General features: G+C 35.3%; 1 protein-coding gene across 1 annotated transcript; it reads left to right on the top strand.

Moving 5' to 3' along the window:
* The first annotated feature begins 18,149 nt into the window (after window positions 1-18,149).
* On the top strand, window positions 18,150-21,082 carry LOC134237531 (uncharacterized). The gene is made up of 2 exons (XM_062719616.1): window positions 18,150-18,209; window positions 19,353-21,082. The coding sequence occupies exon 2, from the start codon at window positions 19,445-19,447 to the stop codon at window positions 20,714-20,716; it is 1,272 nt and encodes a 423-aa protein (XP_062575600.1). The 5' UTR covers window positions 18,150-18,209; window positions 19,353-19,444; the 3' UTR covers window positions 20,717-21,082.
* The last annotated feature ends 289 nt before the right edge of the window (window positions 21,083-21,371 follow it).

Below are 21,371 nucleotides of genomic sequence, written 5' to 3' on the forward strand. Positions count from 1 at the left end.
CCGTGCATCATTTTTTGTCGTTTTAAAAATTGTTTCTATCAATAGGTAAGAAATAATAGTAGCCAATTCTTTTGTTTCATAAAACATGTCTATCATTTTGGACTAAAAATCATACCCTGTAGAAACATAACTGAAAAGTGAGTGAACAGTGTATCATTTCATGAGCTTAATGGGCCATATGATGCTGTTTAAATAACAATATGGATATTATTAATTACAAATTTATCGAGGAGTAGGGGTCTCTATTTTTTTCCCAATATTTATATATCCGAGGGGTTATAGAGAAGTTCGTGGACTAGCGCCATATATCAAAACTATTACGGTATACAGCAGAGTTTGTAAACTTTGAATTAATTGTCATTTGATGTTTTCGTAAGCAATGGAATGACAACGTGGCGCAACCTCAAAATACGATATCGTATTTCTACATTGAATCCAACGGAGACAAATGAAAATCGGGTACCTGTAAAATGAGAAACGAAATAGAAACGAAACGAAACGAAACGAATTGAAACGAAACGAAATCTGCCGAAACGAAACGAAATCTACCGAAACGAAACGAAACCAACGAAACGAAACGAAATTAAGACGAAACGAAACGAAATCAAAACAAAACCTAACGAAACGCCGGAAACAAAATTTCAGAATGTTTATATGGTCTTTTTATTTTTTACTTCAAATGAAATTTATATAGTTCAAGTACCACAGACAAGCTCATACATAGGCGTACGCGTAGGAAGGAAATTGAAAGGGGGGGGGGGGGGGGGGCTTAACCAACAAAAAGGTTAACCCCAATTTTCATTGCCTATATTTCATATACTCAGTATGTCTTTGCAAACTAACCCCCCCCCCCCCCCGCTTCCGACGCCTGTCATATTTTATTAATATCTTACTGAATAATTTATTTACCTATTTAAGATTGACATCGTTCGCGCGTTATTCAATTTGTTTGCACACACCATTGCAGTTATGAAAATATATCACTCAAAAAATAATGATTTATTGCTCAAATAATTATATACATGTACCTTGATTTGAAAAAAAGCAACAAAACATTTTGATAGTTTTGTTTCGTTTCGTTTCGGCAGGTTTCGTTTTGATTTCGTTTCGTCTCAATTTCGTTTCGTTTCGGTACGTTTCATTTCGTTTCGGTAGATTTCGTTTCGTTCCGGCAGGTTTCGTTTCGTTTCAGTTCGTTTCGTTTCGTTTCTATTTCGTTTCATACTTTACAGGTACCCATGAAAACCTGCTATAAATTCAATTTTCACAAATGTTGTGGCACACAATTGACTTTACCTCATTTTGTTAATTTTCTAAAATCTTGATCTTTATAAAATAAAATTATTTTAAATTCTCTAGAGTGCATAAAAAAGACGCTGGAAAGGGGTAATTTTTCTCGAAATTCATAATCTTGAAGTTAAACAGTTGGAGAACTCGAATAAACTTTGTATTGTTTGAACAGCGTTCAGAAATACAAAAAGTGACGGTAAAGATTGATTCTATAGCAAGAAGACTAAAATTGTAACTTGTGATAGTCGAAGATCAAAATATCCTTTTGCTAATCATTGTTATAAATAAACTTGATCATAAAATCAAAAGAAAGTTGAGAAGCAAATGTCCTAGTAAAACAGCATTATAACAATAAAAGGTTATCTCTTGTCCCCTTACTGATGTACATTATAAGTTGACCTCTGGCCCCCTTACTGATGTACAGAACAATATAAGGTGACCACTGGTCCCCCCATACAATATAAGGTGTCCTCTAGTCCCCCTACTGATGCACAATATTTTACAGGTTCCTCTGGTCTCCCTACTGATGCACAATATATGGTGACCAAAGCCCCCCCTCCCCCCTTATGATACACAATAATAGGTGACCTATGTCCCCCAATTAATTGACTTAATGTATCTGAAATGTAAGGTGACAAATGATCTATCTAATGATGTACAATATAAGGTTACATGTACCTATCTTTCACGTTTCTATTAATATATATAAAGTAGATCTGTATAAAGTTATAAATATTATTATTTTGGGGGTAAGACAAAGAAAACTGTCTATTATACTAAATTCAATCAAAATGTAAAGTGACCTGCTGTTTTTCAGATGATTAGGTCGAATTTTTTCTAACTTAGCGCAATGTAGTAACCCTAGGACTTCCGGTGCAAGGACTATCGTTTATGTATATGATACGTAAGACCCCGTTGAGGCGTATTGCACATGTATATGGCACGCCAAATTCACAAAAATGAGATAATCATAGTTTCACAATCGATAAACTAGGTTTATCGGTTGTAAACTATAGTTTACAGACTGTAAACTATAGTTAACAACGTTAATCTATATTTTACATCTGTAAACTATAGTTAACGCGATAATCTATGATTCACAACCGTAAACTATACTTAACACCGAAAACTGTCATTTGCGATTGCAAAACATAGATTATCTGATAAATACAGTTTCACGATTTGTAAACTATAGTTTACAAACCGTTAACTATAGTTAACGATCTGATAAATATAGTTTCACGATTTGTGAAACTATGATTAACAACTCTTAACTATAGTTTACGATTGTAAACTATAGTTTACAAACGTGAATCTATGTTTATCAACAAAATCTATTGTTAACGCTTTATTCAGACAGATAAACTTAGATTAGCATTCGTAAACTATAGTTAACGACCGTTAAATATAGTTTTACAGATGAAAACTATACTTAACGAATTGTTAACTATAGTTTACGAATCGTTAACTATAGTTTACGGTTTGTAAACTATAGTTTACAGTCGATAAACCTAGTTTATCAATTGTGAAACTAGGTTTATCTCATTTTTGTGAATTTGACGTGCCATATATACATGTAGTGTATTTTTGTATCATCAACTCTCCATCACCAAAACTTTGAAATTTTCCAGCTTAAGCAATGGAAATGCGTACTTAAGCCATTTTCAAGAAGCCTTAGCATCGTTACAGGAAACATTGCTGTATTACTTTAGTTAAACATTACAAACACTTAAAAACTCTAAAACATTGCCAAATGTTTTGTTAAACATGCAATTTTTGATTTCTGTAAAGCAGACTCAAACTTGCCTTCCGGTTATGGTATGAAAATCGTCCAACCGCTAAAACATCGATATTTACAAAATTGAAGAAATCCATAATTTTAAGATACAAAATTCTTTACTTTACATTATCATTTCCCCTTAAAGTTGGGTGTTGCGTTTCTTTTGCGTTTTAGTATACGATTACCGTCCCCAACTGTAAAGTGCAAGAGTAGTGTACACTTCATAAAAAGAATTGAAAGCTGTAGAAGGGACTGAACGCTTACTAACTCAAGTGCTGAAAATGTATGTCTATGATTAATAATTTAAGTATTGTTTTAAAATTATAAACCATAAGCGGAACAAAAAATAAAAAAAAATGTTTTTTTCAGTACATACACTATATAGAAATCTTCAGTTTATGATAACCTTCCTCGCCTTTTTTTTCGTCAGTATAATTATGATACCCCCCCCCCCCCCCCCCCTGCAGTTTCTGGAACACAGAGTGGCGAATTGTTGGATCACTTAGCAGGAAAACCCTTTAAAATCTTTACAGACCATGCAGCACTCAAATGGCTACAGAACGTAAAACAATCAACAGGTCGTTTAGCTCGATGGGCAGTATTACTTCAAGGATATTCCTATGAGATACTATTCAAAGCTGGAAAGAAAAATGAAGTAGCTGATGCTTTGTCCCGCCGTTCATATCCTGAGACAACAATTATGGTAGCGGACCCAGAAGACATTATCCCATCACCTGATGTACAGAGCTTCAACCCCGTAGAGGAAGAAAAAGGTACACAAGCAACTTTTTTCTATGCCGACCATCAGCGACCATTCCCTAAAACCAAGGAAACAGAAACAATCTACCCCGTAGACACAACTTCTATTGGTGATCTTCAACAGAGCTGTCCAGATTTCAAAGCTTTGTACAACTACTTCTCAGATAAGGATCTACCAGAGGACAAGAAATACAAAGATAGACTACTCAGTGAATCCAATTTTTATGTTTTTCTTGATGGTGTTCTTTACCATTATTACCAACCAAGATCCAAAAGGGCGCGTCATCCAAACAATCACCTCAAACAACTAGCAGTTCCTCGTTGTCTCCGAGAAGATGTTATACGCTCATACCACGACAGTCTAGCAGGAGGTGCACATCTTGGCTTTGAACGTACATACCGTGCCATCCAGTTAAATATTATTGGCCTACTTTGTATCAAAACATAGCAGATTATGTTAGATCCTGCAAAGAATGTCAATTGTCCAAAAGACCAACACATCATGCTCCAGCACCATTGACACCAATGCCTATTGAAGACACATTTTCTCGAATCCACATGGACATCCTTGGCCCACTCACCAAAACTACAGAAGGACATAAATACATACTTTTAATTGTGGACTCTTTCAGCAAATGGCCAGAGGCCTTTCCATTGAGAACCCAAGATTCCACTGAGATAGCCAAAATACTCTTCAAGGAAATCTTCTGTCGTTATGGTGCGCCATATACCATTGTCACCGACCGTGGACAAAACTTCATGAGCAAACTTGTTACAGCAGTCTGCCAGATTTTCCAAGTGACAAGACATTTTACCAGCTCATATCATCCCCAAACAAACGCCACTTGTGAACGGATGAACAGTACCCTCGCACAATGTCTACGTACTTACGTGAACCAGCATCAAACAAATTGGCATGACATTTTACCTGGTATCCTGGTGGTGATCCGAATGAGTCCCTCCACCCAATCCTCGGATCTTGCTCCATACCAAATTCTCTTCGGAAAAGAAATGTACCTACCATTTGACACATCTCTTATACCAAAAGACGGAATGAATCAGGATGCCAAAACTCATGTTACCAACCTGATGAAACACCTTAAATTAGTGCGTGAGATTGCAACTGAGAGCATTCAGCGTGCTCGTCAAAAGCAAAAAAGAGCAATACGACAAGACTTCGAAGGAACCTAACTTCTCTGTTGGACAAAGTGTCCTGCTGCATAAACCCCATGTACCAAAAGGACTTTCACCTAAATTACATATTCCGTGGGACGGACCATATTACATCACTGCTGAATGTCCAAATAACACCTACAGTCTCCGGAAATGCTCTAATAACAAGGTAGTGAAATCTCGGATCCATGCCAATAGACTGAAACACTTTGAGAATCCAGATTTTTGTAAAGTACTTGATCCGCCACCTTTAACAGATCCTATAGATGATTCTCATCTGCCACCACAGCAACACAACTCACAACCAATTGAAGATGAGGAGCAGGAAAGAGCTCAACCCCCAGTGGAACCTCACACTGAACCACATCGTAATGATGCACAAACTACAAATGATCAGCCCACAACTCCTAACACGGCAGAACCTCAAACGGAAGATCAGCATTTACCACAGAACCCTCAAACTCAACAAACAATGCAAAACACAGAAAAACAAGTGGATGCTGACCAATCAACAAACGATAGCCAAGAATATGTTGAAAAACTGATGCAATACAAACTTGTCAATGGAAAGAAATACTTCCTAGTAAAATGGCAAGGAAGCAGTGTTAAAACCTGGGAACCGGAAGAACATATCAACGATGAAATGATCCGGGAGTATCACATTACCAGGACTCAGATGGGACGGGCGCGCAAGCGCAGACGAAGGACCAGATCATGTTTTTACTAAATTCCGAATCTTTCCTGTTTACTCCACTTAACCCCTCTTTCTCTTAATCCTATATCCTGTGCACCCTGTATAAGTTTATGTGAAAATTTTAATGATTTTTCAAAATTATTAATTTAGTGCTTCTCAGTAATGGTACCTACTGATACTGACATAACTGTACACTGTGCACACTCTTTACCCTACCTTCTTTCTCTCTTTTTAGTGTGTCGTGGACAAGGAAAGTACCATGGACGGAATAACTACTATGGACCTAGAAAGAGCTTTGGACTGTCTCATAACACTACTATGTTTATCATCAGTTGCCTCTGTCTCACCTCAGTGTGTGCAATAGATAACCAATATATCCAGAGAATCAACTATGGAGTTGTCTTTGAAAAGACCAATGATCTATACCCTGGCCAGGAGCATTGGTTACACACGTTTCAAATACCACTGCCCAAGAAGAATCACCTGCCTGAGTTGTATTGCACTATGCCTCATTGTAAAACGGCCGGCCACATCGTCAAATCACTAAACTCTTTACGAATGCAGTGTATGGCTAGTGTAAACTCAACTGTGCATCATATCCATGAGCTTATCCCAACAAGAGAACTTCCTGCAGATAAGAAATACATTGGATCTTCGAGATCAAAAAGAGGACTTTTTGATTTTGTTGGAGAAATTTCGAAATCACTTTTTGGAACAGCAACGTCTGACGATATTGCTACTCTCCAGCGACATATGCAAGTATTGAACAACAATAATGTAAAACTCGCAACTCTCACATATGAGAGCTGCGTCTTACAGAAAAGGAAAAACCAAGGTAACATTTTTGCAGTTTTTCTCGCCTGTTAAATTTAAAATCTTATGTCAGAGTTAAAGATAATATCCGCAAATTGTCAGGGCCTTCATGATTTTAAAAAAAGAAAAGATGTTTTACAATACTACAGACAATTGAAGTGTAATGTACTATGTTTACAAGATACTCATTTTACTACAGATATGGAGGAAGAAATAAGAAATGAATGGGGATATGATGTATATTTTAATTCCTTTTCGTCTAAGTCCAGAGGTGTAGCAATATTTTTAAATAATAATTTTGAATATAAAGTTCACAACAATGTGAATGATAACTCTGGTAATTTTTTAGCACTTGATATTAGCCTTGGGGATGTACGTACAAGTCTTATTGCAATTTATGGTCCAAATGACGATGATCCTGGGTTTTATAATATGGTTTCAGAATCAATAGATAATTTGAACAATGACCATGTTATTCTCGTAGGGGACTTTAATTTAGTTATAAACCCAGATAAGGACTATCTTAACTATCTTCATACTAATAATCCGAAAGCAAGAGAAAGACTATTAGAAGTTATTTCTGTCCAAAATTTGTCAGATGTATTCAGAGAAATTCACCCAGAAAAACAAAGATATACATGGCGCAAGCCTCATCCATTTAAACAAACAAGGTTAGATTTTTTTCTGATATCAAACTCATTGTTGAGTATGATAAAAGAGACTGATATTTTATCAAGTTAAAAATCTGATCATTCTCCTATATACCTCAATCTAAAACTGAGTAATTTTAATCATGGAAAGGGATTATGGAAATTTAATAACTCATTGTTGCATGATTCTGAATTTATTAAAACCATTAACAAGACTGCAATGCAGATAAAAGAAATTTATGCTTTACCGGTGTACAGTAAAGAATATATATTGTCTAATGCTGAAATACAATTTACAATTAATGATCAACTTTTCCTTGAAACTCTTCTAATGGAAATAAGAGGGAAAACAATATCTTATTCTAGTTTTATTAAAAAAAGGAATAATGAAAAAGAAAAAGAAATTATATCTGATATTGATAAATTAGAAGAAAACTATGAGCAAAACATAATGTTTATTAATGATAAAAAGAAAGAGCTGGAGAATATAAGAAATCATAGATTAATGGGAAACCTAGTGAGATCAAGAGCTAAATGGACAGATGAAGGAGAGAAACCTACAAACTACTTTTTGAATTTAGAAAACAGACATTATACAAATAAAATAATTCCTAAATTAATTAAAGATGAAGAGACTCAGGAAGAAATAACAAATCAAAGTGAAATTTTAAAAGTAATAGAAAGTTTCTATAAGAATCTTTACAAAGCCAATGATGAAAGTGGGGACTATGATTTAAATGAAATTTTATCAGACACAGCATTAAAAAGTTGAATGATATTCAAAGAGTTTCATTAGAAGGGGAACTCTCTTACACCGAAGCAACATCTGTTCTAAGGAATATGTCAAATAATAAAAGCCCTGGCAGCGGTTTCTTTACTACAGAATTTTATAAAGTTTTTTGGAATAAAATTGGACATTTTGTGGTTAGGTCCTTAAATTTTGGATATAGCATGGGTGAATTTTCGGTAACACAGAAACAAGGTATTATCACCTGTATTCCAAAGGAGGGTAAAAGTAAATTTTTCTTGAAAAATTGGAGACCAATAACACTTTTAAATGTAGCTTATAAAATAGGTTCTGGATGTATTGCTCAAAGAATAAAAACTGTTCTTGATACAATAATTAGTTCTGATCAAACAGGCTTTATACCGGGTAGATATATTGGTGAGAATACAAGATTAATATATGATTTAATGCAAAACACAGAGGAACATGACATCCCTGGCGTTTTACTGTTGATCGATTTTGAGAAAGCATTTGATACAGTGTCTTGGAAATTCATACATAAATGTCTAGACTTTTTTAATTTTGGTCCATCTATTCATTCATGGATATATACTTTTCAAAGCAATATAGAATCATCTGTTACACAAGCAGGACACCTCTCAGATTTTTTTAAACCTAGCCGAGGCTGTCGCCAAGGTGACCCAATTTCTTCGTATTTGTTTTTACTATGTGCAGAGTTTCTTGCTCTCAAAATAAAAAATAACAAAAATATAAAAGGTATTGAAATTAACGAAATAGAATATTTAATGTCTCAGTATGCTGATGATACTGCAGTAATACTAGATGGGTCTGAAAAATCCCTGAGAGCCACTATTGAGGAATTGAATCATTTTAACACACTCTCTGGGCTAAAAATCAATCTATCAAAAACACAATTAGTTTGGATAGGTAGCAAGAAATACTCAAATGAAAAATTATGTAATGAAATGAATTTTCATTGGACAACCAGCTTTAAAATATTAGGCATTCATTTTGATGTTGACCTGACAAATATTCCCAAACTTAATTATGACAAAAAGCTGGTAAAAATCAAAAGTATTATTACCCAGTGGAACAAAAGGCATACCACTCCTATTGGCAGGGTTACGCTGATAAAATCTTTACTTATCTCACAAATGAACCATCTTTTTATCTCTCTACCAACACCGTCAAGCAAATTCATAAAAGATTTGAACAGTATTTTGTTTAATTTCCTGTGGAAATCTAAGGTGGATAAAATTAAAAGAAAACAAATTACTCAAGACTATCCAAATGGAGGCCTAAAAATGATTGAAATTAATAACTATATCAAAGGTCTGAAATCATCATGGATTAAAAGATTACTGTTCAGTCAAAATTCAAAATGGAAAACTTTATTAAATGAAACTGTCAATTTTGACAAAATGTTCAAAACTGAATCAGATTACATTAATGATATTTTGCACCTTATAAGAAATCCTTTTTGGAAAGATACATTGATTGCTTTTCGAGATATTCAAGATAAAATGAAGATAAAATCATGGCAAGAATTTATAGCTCAACCAATATGGTTTAATAAAAAAATTAAAATTGGAAAAAAGTCCATTTTCTATATTGAATGGTATAATAAGAATATTATATATATTAACGATTTGGTATACTTCTTACGCATTATTCACGATGCTCGAATTAAATCGGTAAAAAAAAAATAAAATCGAGGAGATTTGTTGGTTTAAAACTATCAAGTGTAAAAGTACCTCGTGCTAATTAGGTAATTGATGCTTTACAAGATCTACATAGCCAGAGGGCAATTATTATAAATGGTTGGGACGGAGCAGGACTGGGCCATAATTAGTCGTAATAAACCAGGCTATCTCCAACTCGTCTGTGACAATAAATGAACAATAATAAAAGAAGCTGAAATATTTATTGACATTTTAATCGTTTTAGACAAATATTTTTAGATTTTCCATTCGTTTATATATTTTTTTATGAATGTTTGTAATAAAACTTCAACTGCTTCTACAACACAAAAATTATTCCGTGATTACTTATTGAACCGTCGGGATCGGTACTCAAAAAAGGGCAAATAACTCTAATCATAACATGGGAAAATGAACAACTGGTTCGCGACGATAAATATCCTCGAGCAGAGGTTTCTCGCGGAACTCGCGGATATTTATCGCACGCGTATAATACTTGGTTTACAGTATTTGCATTACACCTATTGAAAAGCATCCGTCCAAAAGATTTTTTTTCTAATAGGTATAGATTTAGATATTAAACAATTTTTGCTAAAACCTATGACATCACAGGAGGTTGGAAATGGCTTAATTTTGAATTTTGTACAATTACTTATCAAGCATGTTACATCTGTCTTGAATTTTTTTTAACATTCCTGACAGTCTCATACTCTGACTGCTATAAATAACTCATATACTCTTAAACCCCAGTCACATTTCCAAAACGACCAACGGCCGACGGGTTTTGAAGCACAAATGGGATTCTTCGGGTGACAGTCATCTGTTCATCGGCCGTTGTCTTTGCCGATTTTAACCAATTTTTTGGTCGGCCGACCAATTTTGTGCCCATCGGTCCAAGTTATAATTTTTCATGCGTCGGTGGCCGATTGCTTCAACTGCAGTTATCCGTCGACCAACCTTCGATCATCGGCCGGCCATCGGCGGTCAGTTTATTAAGTCGGTCGTCCGTAGTTGGACAATAAGGGTGTTGAAAATTTTGGCTGACGGTTAAAATCAATCTGTAGCTCAGAGCTCGATGATCGGGCGACGATTGGCCGACTTGTGAATATTTAACCTATTAAGGATACATAACACAAACAAAATTTTGATGCATTGATTGATATAAAATTTTTGAACGGAAATAACATAAATAATTAATCCGTAAGATATAAAGAAATCTTAAGTATTCTTTGCTGCTCAGATATGATATGCACCATTTGTCGTTTTTATGCAATTCCATACAAATTTTGCACACATTTTCAACATTGAGTCACAATTTTATAAGATTCTGCCACTTTTCCTTGCAAACTTTACTCACGTCACCTATCTGAATATAGATCTATAAAAAAAATATTGCTGATTTCTAAAGAAAAACGATTTCTTGTGTTATTTATCCAAGTTATCGGTGTCCCTCGGAAATAATGTGACTGCTCCTTGTCGCCCGATACTGTGTCGGCCGATCCTGTTCTTTCAGCCGACAAGACCAGAAACACTTAGTAGCCTGACCATCGGCTTAAATGTGACCTAGGCTTTAGGGTTGCTTTAAAGTATCCCATTAAGGACTTAAATAAAGAAATGGTTCCAATGAAATTTCTATTCTATATAGATCGAAGACGAAATGAAATTTCTGTAATGGTTATCAGCCGGAAACTGTCCATTTTGTCAGATATTAGACGGCCCGAGGCGTCAAATTTTGTTTGTGTTACGTATCCTTAAGAGCCGCCTTTACATCTGTAAAATACATGTATACAAATAAAAAAAACTACAGGGAGCTCGAGTTTTTCAATTTTATATTAAACAAACTATAAATTGTATTTAAAAAATAGCACCTGTGTTTTTCACACATAAAACAAATAAATCGACAATGCAGAATGTTTAAAAATGTCTTTTTCTTTTGTTTCCACTTAAAATTGTGTAAGCCTTGTCAATGCACAAACACAACGTTTCTTTGACTGCAGTACTCCAAATTCCCATCAGCTCTAAGGTACATGTAGAGGGACAGTTCATTGTTGACACACACATTGCTTTAGAATCCTAGTCAAGTATAAGTCATATTATCCAACTATGGGGTATACGATGAGAAACCGATGCGTTTTTTGATGAAAATGGCGTGGTTGCCGGCCGGGCACCCCTAGTGATCGGACGGTGACTGAGTCTTTTTTTGCGAATCGGTGGGGTCATCGTTAGGAAATAATTCGTAGTTAAAATTCAGCGATGTCTCCAACGATGCCTCACGTCGCTCCTCATCGGCAACCCATTATTAACACATCTTTCAAGGATCGGCCGATGTATGGCCGAGCATCGTCCAATATCCGTTGAATCAGAGGTCATCGGGGAGTTAAGTGGTGTTCAACAGATAACGACCGATCATCGGTCGATGTTCAACCAAACATTGGCCCGTAGTCGACCGATGTACGAACGATGTTTACCAATGTATGAGCGATGTAATATACATCGGCCGATTATCCTGGAACATCGTTTTATGATTAGCAATGCATCGCTTGGCCTTTGTAAGTCCGGCCGGCAACCACGCCATTTTTATCATAAAACGCATTGGTTGCCCATCGTATGCACATCGCTGGATAATGTGACTGATACTTTAAGGACTACTTGGCCGATGTGGACCGATGTTGGGGCATCATTAACACGTTACTACCGATTACCACCGGTCTACGGCTACCGGCCGGAAAATGTGAAGTTTGGTATAAACTTTCTATAAAACCCTGCTAATCCTAAAAATGATCGAACCTGCTTCTTTGTCTGCGGAATAGGTGCCTTCTTGAGAGATTCAATCTTATCTAGTTCAAACTGTAATCCCTTCTCTCCAATGACATGTCCTAGGCAATCGATTTCTGAATACCCAATAAAGCATTTTGATGGTCTAGCTGTTAATCCAGTATTGCGAAGACGAGTAAATAGTTCAGATAGTACCTTCATATGTTGTTCCCAGGTATCTGTAAAAACCATGATGTCATCGATAAAGTTATCAACGTCATCCATGCCATGCAACAACTTTCTCATCAATCTGTTGAACGTTGCCGGCGCATTCACTAGCCCAAACGGCATCGTTGTGAACTGGAATAATCCACTTGGTGTGGTGAATGCTGTAAGTTGTCTACTTTCTTTCTCCATGGGTACTTGCCAGTATCCCTTACTAAGATCAATCTTGGAAACATATTTTTTTCCTGACATCTTCGCAAAGATACTTTCTGAGTTTGGCATTGGTTCTGAATCAAATACTGTAACGTTATTTAGTCTTCTGAAGTCGACGCAGAACCTGTTTGATCCATCCTTCTTCTGTACAATGACTACAGGTGCGCAATAAGGTGGAGATGATGGTTCTATGACTTTTAGCTGAAGCATCTTCTCGACTTCTTCTTTTATTGTCTTCTCTGTATGGAATGGAAGAGGATATTGCTTCACTCGAACTGGTTCTTTTGTTGTTAGCTCAATTTTGTGTTCTACGACGTTTGTAGTACCAGGTTTATCAGTTAAAACATCCTGGAATGATTCCAATAGGTTCCGTACCATCAGCTGTTGGTCTGGCTTAATCCCACTTGATACGTTAATGTCTTTGTAAGTTTCTGTTTGTACTGAAGGAGGTAATGAAATTGATATTTCGTTGTTATCCATGTTCCCCTCATCAATCAATGAAACAGAGCAAAGTGATAAAACTCCACAGTGTTCATCATCTCTGTCAACGTACTTCTTTAACAAGTTTACGTGTAGGGTTTTAATCTTTCCTTCAACGTCAACTTTGTAGTCCATCTCTCCCATCTTCTCTACAATCTTATAGGGTCCTTTCCATTGCATAAGAAGTTTATTTGCCTTGGTTGGTAACAGTATCAATACTCTGTCTCCAGCTTTCATCTGTCTAGCTCTTGTTTTCTTATTGTAGTATTTTCGCTGTTTCATTTGGGCTTTCTGTAACTGTTCATGAGCTATCTTACAGGTATCTTTCAATCTTTCTCTAAGGTCTATCACATATTCGTAGGTGGATTTTACTTCTTCATCTGGTATATCTTCTGTCCACAATTCTTTCAGTATTTCCATTGGTCCTCGAACCTTGTGTCCATATAAGAGTTCAAAAGGTGAAAAACCTAAACTGTCTTGTGGTACCTCTCTGTAAGCGAATAACAGAGCATTCAAATATTTGTCCCAGTCTTTTGGTTTTTCCGTACACATCCTCTTTAGCATCTGCTTTAGAGTGCCATTGAATTTCTCCACAAGCCCATTACACATTGGGTGGTAAGGTGTTGTTGTGATTCTTTTCAAAGATAGTAAACGACTGACTTCTTTCATCACATCTGATGTGAATTGTGGTCCTTGATCTGTTAACATTTCTCTTGGAACTCCAACACGACTAAATACATCAACTAAAGCTTCCGCCACACGTTCTGTCTCTATTCCAGATAATGCTACTGCTTCAGGATAACGAGTTGCATAGTCAATTATGGTTAAGATATATTTGTTTCCTCTAGTGGTTCTTGGCTCTAGTGGTCCAACGATATCTACCGCAATACGCTGAAAAGGTTCAGAAATTACTGGCATCTGACCAAGTGGAACGGGAGGTATTCTTCCTTTTGGAATGGTTTTCTGACACACGTCACAAGAATTGCAAAATCGTTTGATGTCTGCTTGCACACCTGGCCAATAAAATTCTGATGTCACTCTGTCTATGGTTTTCTTTATCCCTAGATGTCCTGCCATTAATGTTTCATGTGCAAGTTTCATAACCAATGGTCGGTATTTCCTAGGTATAATCAGTTGTTGGAACGTTTTTCCATTGGACACTTTCGGACTGATGGAATCTCTGTACAACATTCCATTCTGCTCGTATATCTTGGTTGTTCTACCATCTCTGTACGTCTTCACTGATTTTCTTGTGAAAATTTTCTTAAGTTCTCCAGAGTTGGATCTGTTTGTTGTTCTTTCATGATTTCGCTTGGTGACACTTCTGTTAAAGCCTTGGGAACTCTTAGAGGTTTATAAGATGAAGGTTGTTTCTTTGACTGGCTTCGAGTTTGCACGGCAGTTGTTGTTCCATTAGACATAATCCATGATGTATCCGGATCCTCTGCTTTTCTTACTCCCTCGATATTTCCTAGAATCAAATCATAAGATGGATTGTCGAAACACCAGGCCATAACATTTTCTGAGAAGTAAGGTGTGTCAACATTTACTTCTGCGACATCTGCTTCAATCACACTACCATCTGCCAAAATACATTTTTGAATTTTCCCTGTCAACTGTTCTGGTTTAACTAGATCTCGTCGAATGACAGCACGACTGCAACCAGTGTCTCTAAGAACGTTCACTATTTTGTTTCCAATGCATCCTTTAACAATAGGCATTGATACTTCACTAATCGTGAAAGATTCAGTAACTTGTGGTAAGTTCTGTTTGTGTATCACCGATGATCCTTGACCTTGTCGACTGTTTCACAATATTGAACACCACTAAACTCCCCGATGACCTCAGATTCAACGGATATTGGACGATGCTCGGCCATACATCGGCCGATCTTGAAAGATGTGTTAATGATGGGTTGCCCATGAGGAGCGATGTGAGGAATCGTTGGAGACATCGCTGAATTTTAACTACGAATTATTTCCTACCGATGACCCCATCGATTCGCAAAAAAGACTCAGTCACCGTCCGATCACTAGGGGTGCCCGGCCGGCAACCACGCCATTTTCATCAAAAAAAGCATCGGTTTCTCATCGTATACCCCATCGTTGGATAATGTGACTTATACTTAACCTGGCACGGCTAGGGAGGGAACGTTATACGACGTCGGAAACTGAGGAACACTGGAGGTGTACTGACAGCTGGGTCTGGCGAAGGCATGTTGCTGCTGCTCCGCTTGTTCCGACATCAGATGAGACAGGATCTTATTTCTTTGCTGAACGTCCATTTGGTCCAAAAGTTGTGTGTTGAAGGGATGGGTCCACACGAAACCGGAAACGGGTATTGACAGGGTCTACGCTGAAACGAGGCTGTAGTTTTCTGATGATCCAAGCTGGAAACAAATATTTAAACGAATCATCAAAAAAATAAAGTTTAGGTTGATAATTGAAGCATTATATATGTATAGTTTTCGTACCTTTGGCCAGTTTGATTTGAAATATATGTTTGTGTTATAAATAAATTGTATTTATCAAACTAGATCCGAAAAGTTACAGAGAACACATCATCCAGACCTAATTTCAAGTAAGTTGATACTTACCCAAATAAAATGAAAAGAAACTTGATTAATACTTGTATTACGTATATTCAAACTTAGTTTCCGTGCAAAGTATACCCCGTGTTCCAATATTTCTGGTTTGGGTGAATAAATTGAACTTGAACTTTAATAATTGAAATTTCATAGAAACTGAAAGTAATGCATGGATCTATTACAGGTTTTTCACATTTTCAGTGGGTTCAATTTAATCTTTGTATATTTATTTATCATTTCAATTAATTTAATTACACGTATTCTAGTATTACTTACTGGGAAATCGGTGGAGACAACACGTGCTGTTGCCCATCAACGGGGACCAGCTGACTAGAACTGCGCATGTCTGAGTTATAAAACTGTTCAACATCTTTAACATCTATAGCATTATAACACGGGAACCCTTGGATTGTCTATTGATACTTGAACGTCTGTTTTGGGACCAAACCTTTAAAAATATAATGATTTTTGTACCAGAAGCATATAGTCCATTGCTGATTCATTTTCATTATCAAGACTCTTAACATATTTCTTAAAGGCAAGATACCATGATAATGTTACCATTATTAGACGTTCGTACGTACATTTCTTGATGAAAAACACATCATGCTTCACTAAGATCAAATTTACTACAATTAGAAGAACTAGCCAGGAAGCAATTTTTGTTTGGGGAGGGGGCACAGTCATATATATTTTCAGTCTGGGAAAAACTACTGAAATTTCCTCGTGATCCCCTCCCCCTAACAAAATGTCTTCGTTTTATTGAGGGGGCACGAGCATACATTAGCAATATTTTCTGTAGTTTATCGAGCCAACTTTTTTTTCGAAGCCAATTGTAACTTCCTTCAGTTGCAATTTTTTTGGCCTAAAATACAATATTTCCTTCTATCACAGAGAGTTGGGCTGGGGCAACCAGCCTTTCAATGATTATATTCCATAGTGTAAGTAATATTGGCCAAAAAAGTGGGGGTTGGGAGGGACCAGCTCCCCCCCCCCCGCCCCCTGTTTCTACGTGCCTGATTAAACTAATTTTGTTAAAAGTAAATACACATTGCCATGTATTTCTATCAATTAAGATTGCCGATTTATTAATTTATATAGGATCCTATTGATTTCAATTCATTATTATTTGGATTCCTACAAGTTGAGCTATTTTCCTTTCAATATAGATAGCTAAAAGTAGCTTATCGGTTACATGCAATGTTCAAATTGAAGAAGCAAAATATATAAAGTCTCAAAATTAATCCGGAAAAAAATATCTGACATAATATAATGTAAACAATTGAAAACTTGGCAGTTTGCCGATGCACATAAGGCGGACGTAATATATAAGTGTTAGCATGTGATTTTGAGTGTTTTGGATAACTGTCTAAATGATGGGATAAACTTTGTAAGATACTTTTATTATTTATAAACTATTATATAAATAAATATCAATCAAAAATAACATTATTGAACTTAATCATCATTCAAAAGGATAGGCTGAAGTGAGAAAAACTAAAGAGTTGCAACATGTACAATGAAAGTAATAGATCTATGCAGAACCGATAAATGTGTAAACAGACTTTTTAGGGTAAGTATCAAGTTCTTTCTAGTGCACTTATTTTCCAATGTTTTGATAAAAATAAAAATTCGTAGTGCGTCAAAGTAAGTTATCAATGCGTGGCCTTTCTTTGTTGAAATAAGGGACATTATTGTGAAATCAGGGCTTAGTTTAATATAAATAATACATGTATTGATGGACTTACAACTCATGATCAAATATCCTTTAATATGTAGAAGTAATTAATGTGTACTGCTGGACTAACATTATGACTTTGACAATTTGTCCTATCTTCTAATTGCTAATTATAAATACATGTATGGAAAATAAAAAATTTAAGTTATTTCTATGGACGACTAAAAAAAACCATTACGCTGATTTTTTTAAATACACCACGATGCAAAGCAATGCCGATTTCATGTATACAATGCATTTTGCAAGCGCAATAACTAAAGTGGTCAATGGTTGAATGATTTTGGATAAAGGGGTGGTTATTTATTACTCAGATATATTATTTATCACGGATTTTAAATGTAAAAAATAGTTTTGCTCAAGGAGCCCGATGGTTTTATAAAAAAAAAATCAATGCTGATCGCTTCAATTCATCTTCAATCACCAAAAATAGAGTTAGTATTGATCAGCAAAATGGAATTTCATAAGATGGGAAAAACCCATCCGTTGCATTACGCCATACTGCATGTGTAGTTATCGATGATGTTCATTATTTCAGAGAGGACTCTCTAGTATGCCCAGGAGGCCGGCGGATCTTTAAATGTCTTCTTTAAAAAAATAGATATCAAGTAAGTTATGTATATTACCAATAACTTAGATAGTTCTTTTATTTTAACTATTCTAACAATGAAGCGTATTGAAGTAAAATTTGAATGGAACGTTTTGAGCTATCTTTAGAACGTTAATTGTCATACGAGGGCTGTTAAATAGATGATGTCCTCGGTGCTCAGAAAGAGACAAAAAGGTTTTTTACAATTATGTAGTCTTTTTGATTTCACTTAAATATTCTACTTTAATTAAAACACATGTCCGTAACATTTTATCCAATTTCTGATAATGTTTTTAGAACGCATCTTTGAGTATGGCCCTTCGTATACTGGAATATGGCAGATCCTATGATTTCCTAGACTTGTTTCTTCTTTCTGAAAGGTGTTTTAGTCAAATTTGGAAAATGAAACAAGTCAAATGGTGAAAAATCTGGCAAATATTGTTGGTATGACAAAATATTCATTATCTATTTATCCCCAAAACTCCTTTACTCATCATGGCGTCTTGGTTTGGACATTTTATATTAGGGTTCAAAAAAAATTAATAATGAAGGAAAAATATCATTCCAAACAAAAAAAAATGACAGGTAAATGATAAAAGATACAGTGCAAATAAATGGGAGGGTAAACATAATCCATCTTCGAAAAAAATTACAAACGCAAGTGTTAAAATCTTTCAAAATAATTTTTTTATTTACTTATATTTTAAACTTGTAAAAGTTTATTCTTGGAAAAACGTAACTTTAGGCACCCCCGCCCCCATTATAAGTGCTGAAATTGTATTCAATTCATTGTCTATACAAGAATCAATAATTTCTCTTTTTAAAACACCTCGCATTTTATCATATTGTAAAAGGGCTGTATAGTACAAAATGTATACACATTTACCTTACCTCAGATGAAAATATGCTGATGAAGAACAACAGGGCTTTTGTGACTCAGATGAGCATTGTGGCCCGCGTGGGTCTATTGTTTGAATAAAACCTTGAAAAACTAGTGAATGATGAATTGGCTGCATTTCATTTCCGGAATTTTTTGTAACTATCAACTTTTCATTTCCGACCTTTTCCAGATAGTACCTTTATTAACAGGTTTGAAGACTTTACTTCTATTATTCTCCTTTTTGATTTTAAGTAACACAGATGCATATTTTTCGTATTACAGTGAACAATGCTTCTAGAATTCTATCAAGATCTTTAAAAAGAAGAGGAAAAAAAACTGACAAACTAAATGCATGAGATGCAGATGTAAATATCATGAATAAGTATTACGAGGTCTTACTTGATTGCTATACAGATTTCCGGGATACTATAGACCCCAGAATTATACAAGGAGAGCTCGTACAGCAAAGACTTATCACACCGAAACAGATGGAAGAACACATCAAAAGTTCTGTTCGCGCACAAAGTTGTGAAAATCTTTTGAACGAATTTCTGAAAATGCCGGATAAAATAAAATTTTTCTTGGAAATACTGGATAAAGACCATGGCTTCTTAGTGGAAAAGTTTTATTCCAAGTTTCTTGAAAAATATGGTTCGGAAAACATACAAGAACCAGGAAAATTAAAGATTTTTACAAAATATAGACGGGAAAATTCTGTTCCTTTACGACATCAACTAAAATTATTGTCACATAAAGGGAAAATACAAAAATTTAATTCATTGATAAAGTTTTGGGAAGATAAATGGGAGTCGGAAATACCTTACATTAAAAACAATACTGAAAATACAAAAGAACTTCGACACTTGGCTGATATGTATTTCATGACTTTGGATGCTCAGCTTGAACATCGTCGCGTAATTTGTGATCGCACGCTTATTGAAGATGACGTTCTTTTCACCAAAGTCAAAAACGTCTCGGCCATGACTTCTGAACCATATCTGTCATACATGATGTACTTTGCCAGACATGGATCTGCAAAACTTTTAGCGGGGATGTCACTGGATGAAAGTATATATGAAGTTGAAGAGGCCTTAAGTCGATTTGAAGTAATTCCAGCGTGTCGAGAAACTGGAATTGTGCTATACATTTACTTTAACATGCTATCAAGTAAATATGAAAAAGAACCCACGGAACAAGAGAGAAAAACTCTACTGAAAATAGCCAGTGAAGCTATTAATCATTTTGGAAGAGAAGATGAAAAGATGGCTGAAGACTTTAAAAGAATGGTTCTGACTAAAATTGCACTTGTACACCTTGGAATTGGAGTTTTTGGGAATCAAATACCGAAAATTATTGTTACTAATGAAAACAAAGTACAGGCAAGTGAAATTCTTACGGAAATACAGGAGAAATATTGGGATAAAATGGAGGTGAGGTGGAAAATGTTTTTCTTTATTGCAAAAACAAGAGTTCAAGAACTAGACGGAAACACTTCAAATGCTTTATACTGCATAACTAGAGCATTGGTATTTTCACTTCAAGGAAAATTTAAAGGAGAGGGACTTCACATAGAGAAAAAATTTGCTCAGTTATTCTGTCAAAAGAAAAGAGCTCTTCGGAAGAAAATTCCTCAAAAAGGAACTTGACGTTACTCTAGACAACGTATAACGCCGAGTCATTAATAAAAGTTCAAATCTATCAATCAATATCTCTTTAAAGATTCTTAAAAATGACTCTTGTTTTTCAACACTTCAAAACAAAAAGGTGAGGGGATGAAGAAAAAACTGTTTCATAACATTCCCCTGTTAAACAATGTTCTATATAATAGCCATTTCAACATTTTTGAATTTTCTTAAAAAGAAGTTTTTATGGTAAATTCAAATGTGTTTCTTCACTTGCCTTAGTTTCAGTGTGAGAAGTATATATCATGATATACAATAATTATTGTTATATGCGTGAAAAAAGAACATACATGCTGCTAAAGAGAGAGATGAAAGCAAAGAAAACACAGAGTACGGAAATATTCAACTCTTGTTATCTATTTCCTTGTGTTTATACATGTATCTCAAGAGAAGATAAACACACACACAATCACGAAAATCATGCATCTCAAACACATTTATTTCCAATTTTTTTTTATAGATATTTGTAAAAGGTTCATGCGGGTACCACAATATGTTGAAGGATTTTGCGGAGTGTAAATGGCAATCAAGTTATTTTCCTTTTTGGAAGATTCTACTTTATTTAGGGTTGGAGGGTAAGTTTCTGAACTCCATGCTCGGGTGTTATTATCTATTTATT

The sequence above is a fragment of the Saccostrea cucullata genome, unplaced genomic scaffold (assembly GCF_032062105.1).
Source record: "Saccostrea cucullata isolate Sc308-1 unplaced genomic scaffold, CSIRO_AGI_Scuc_v1 ctg3451, whole genome shotgun sequence".
NCBI lineage: Eukaryota > Metazoa > Mollusca > Bivalvia > Ostreida > Ostreidae > Saccostrea > Saccostrea cuccullata.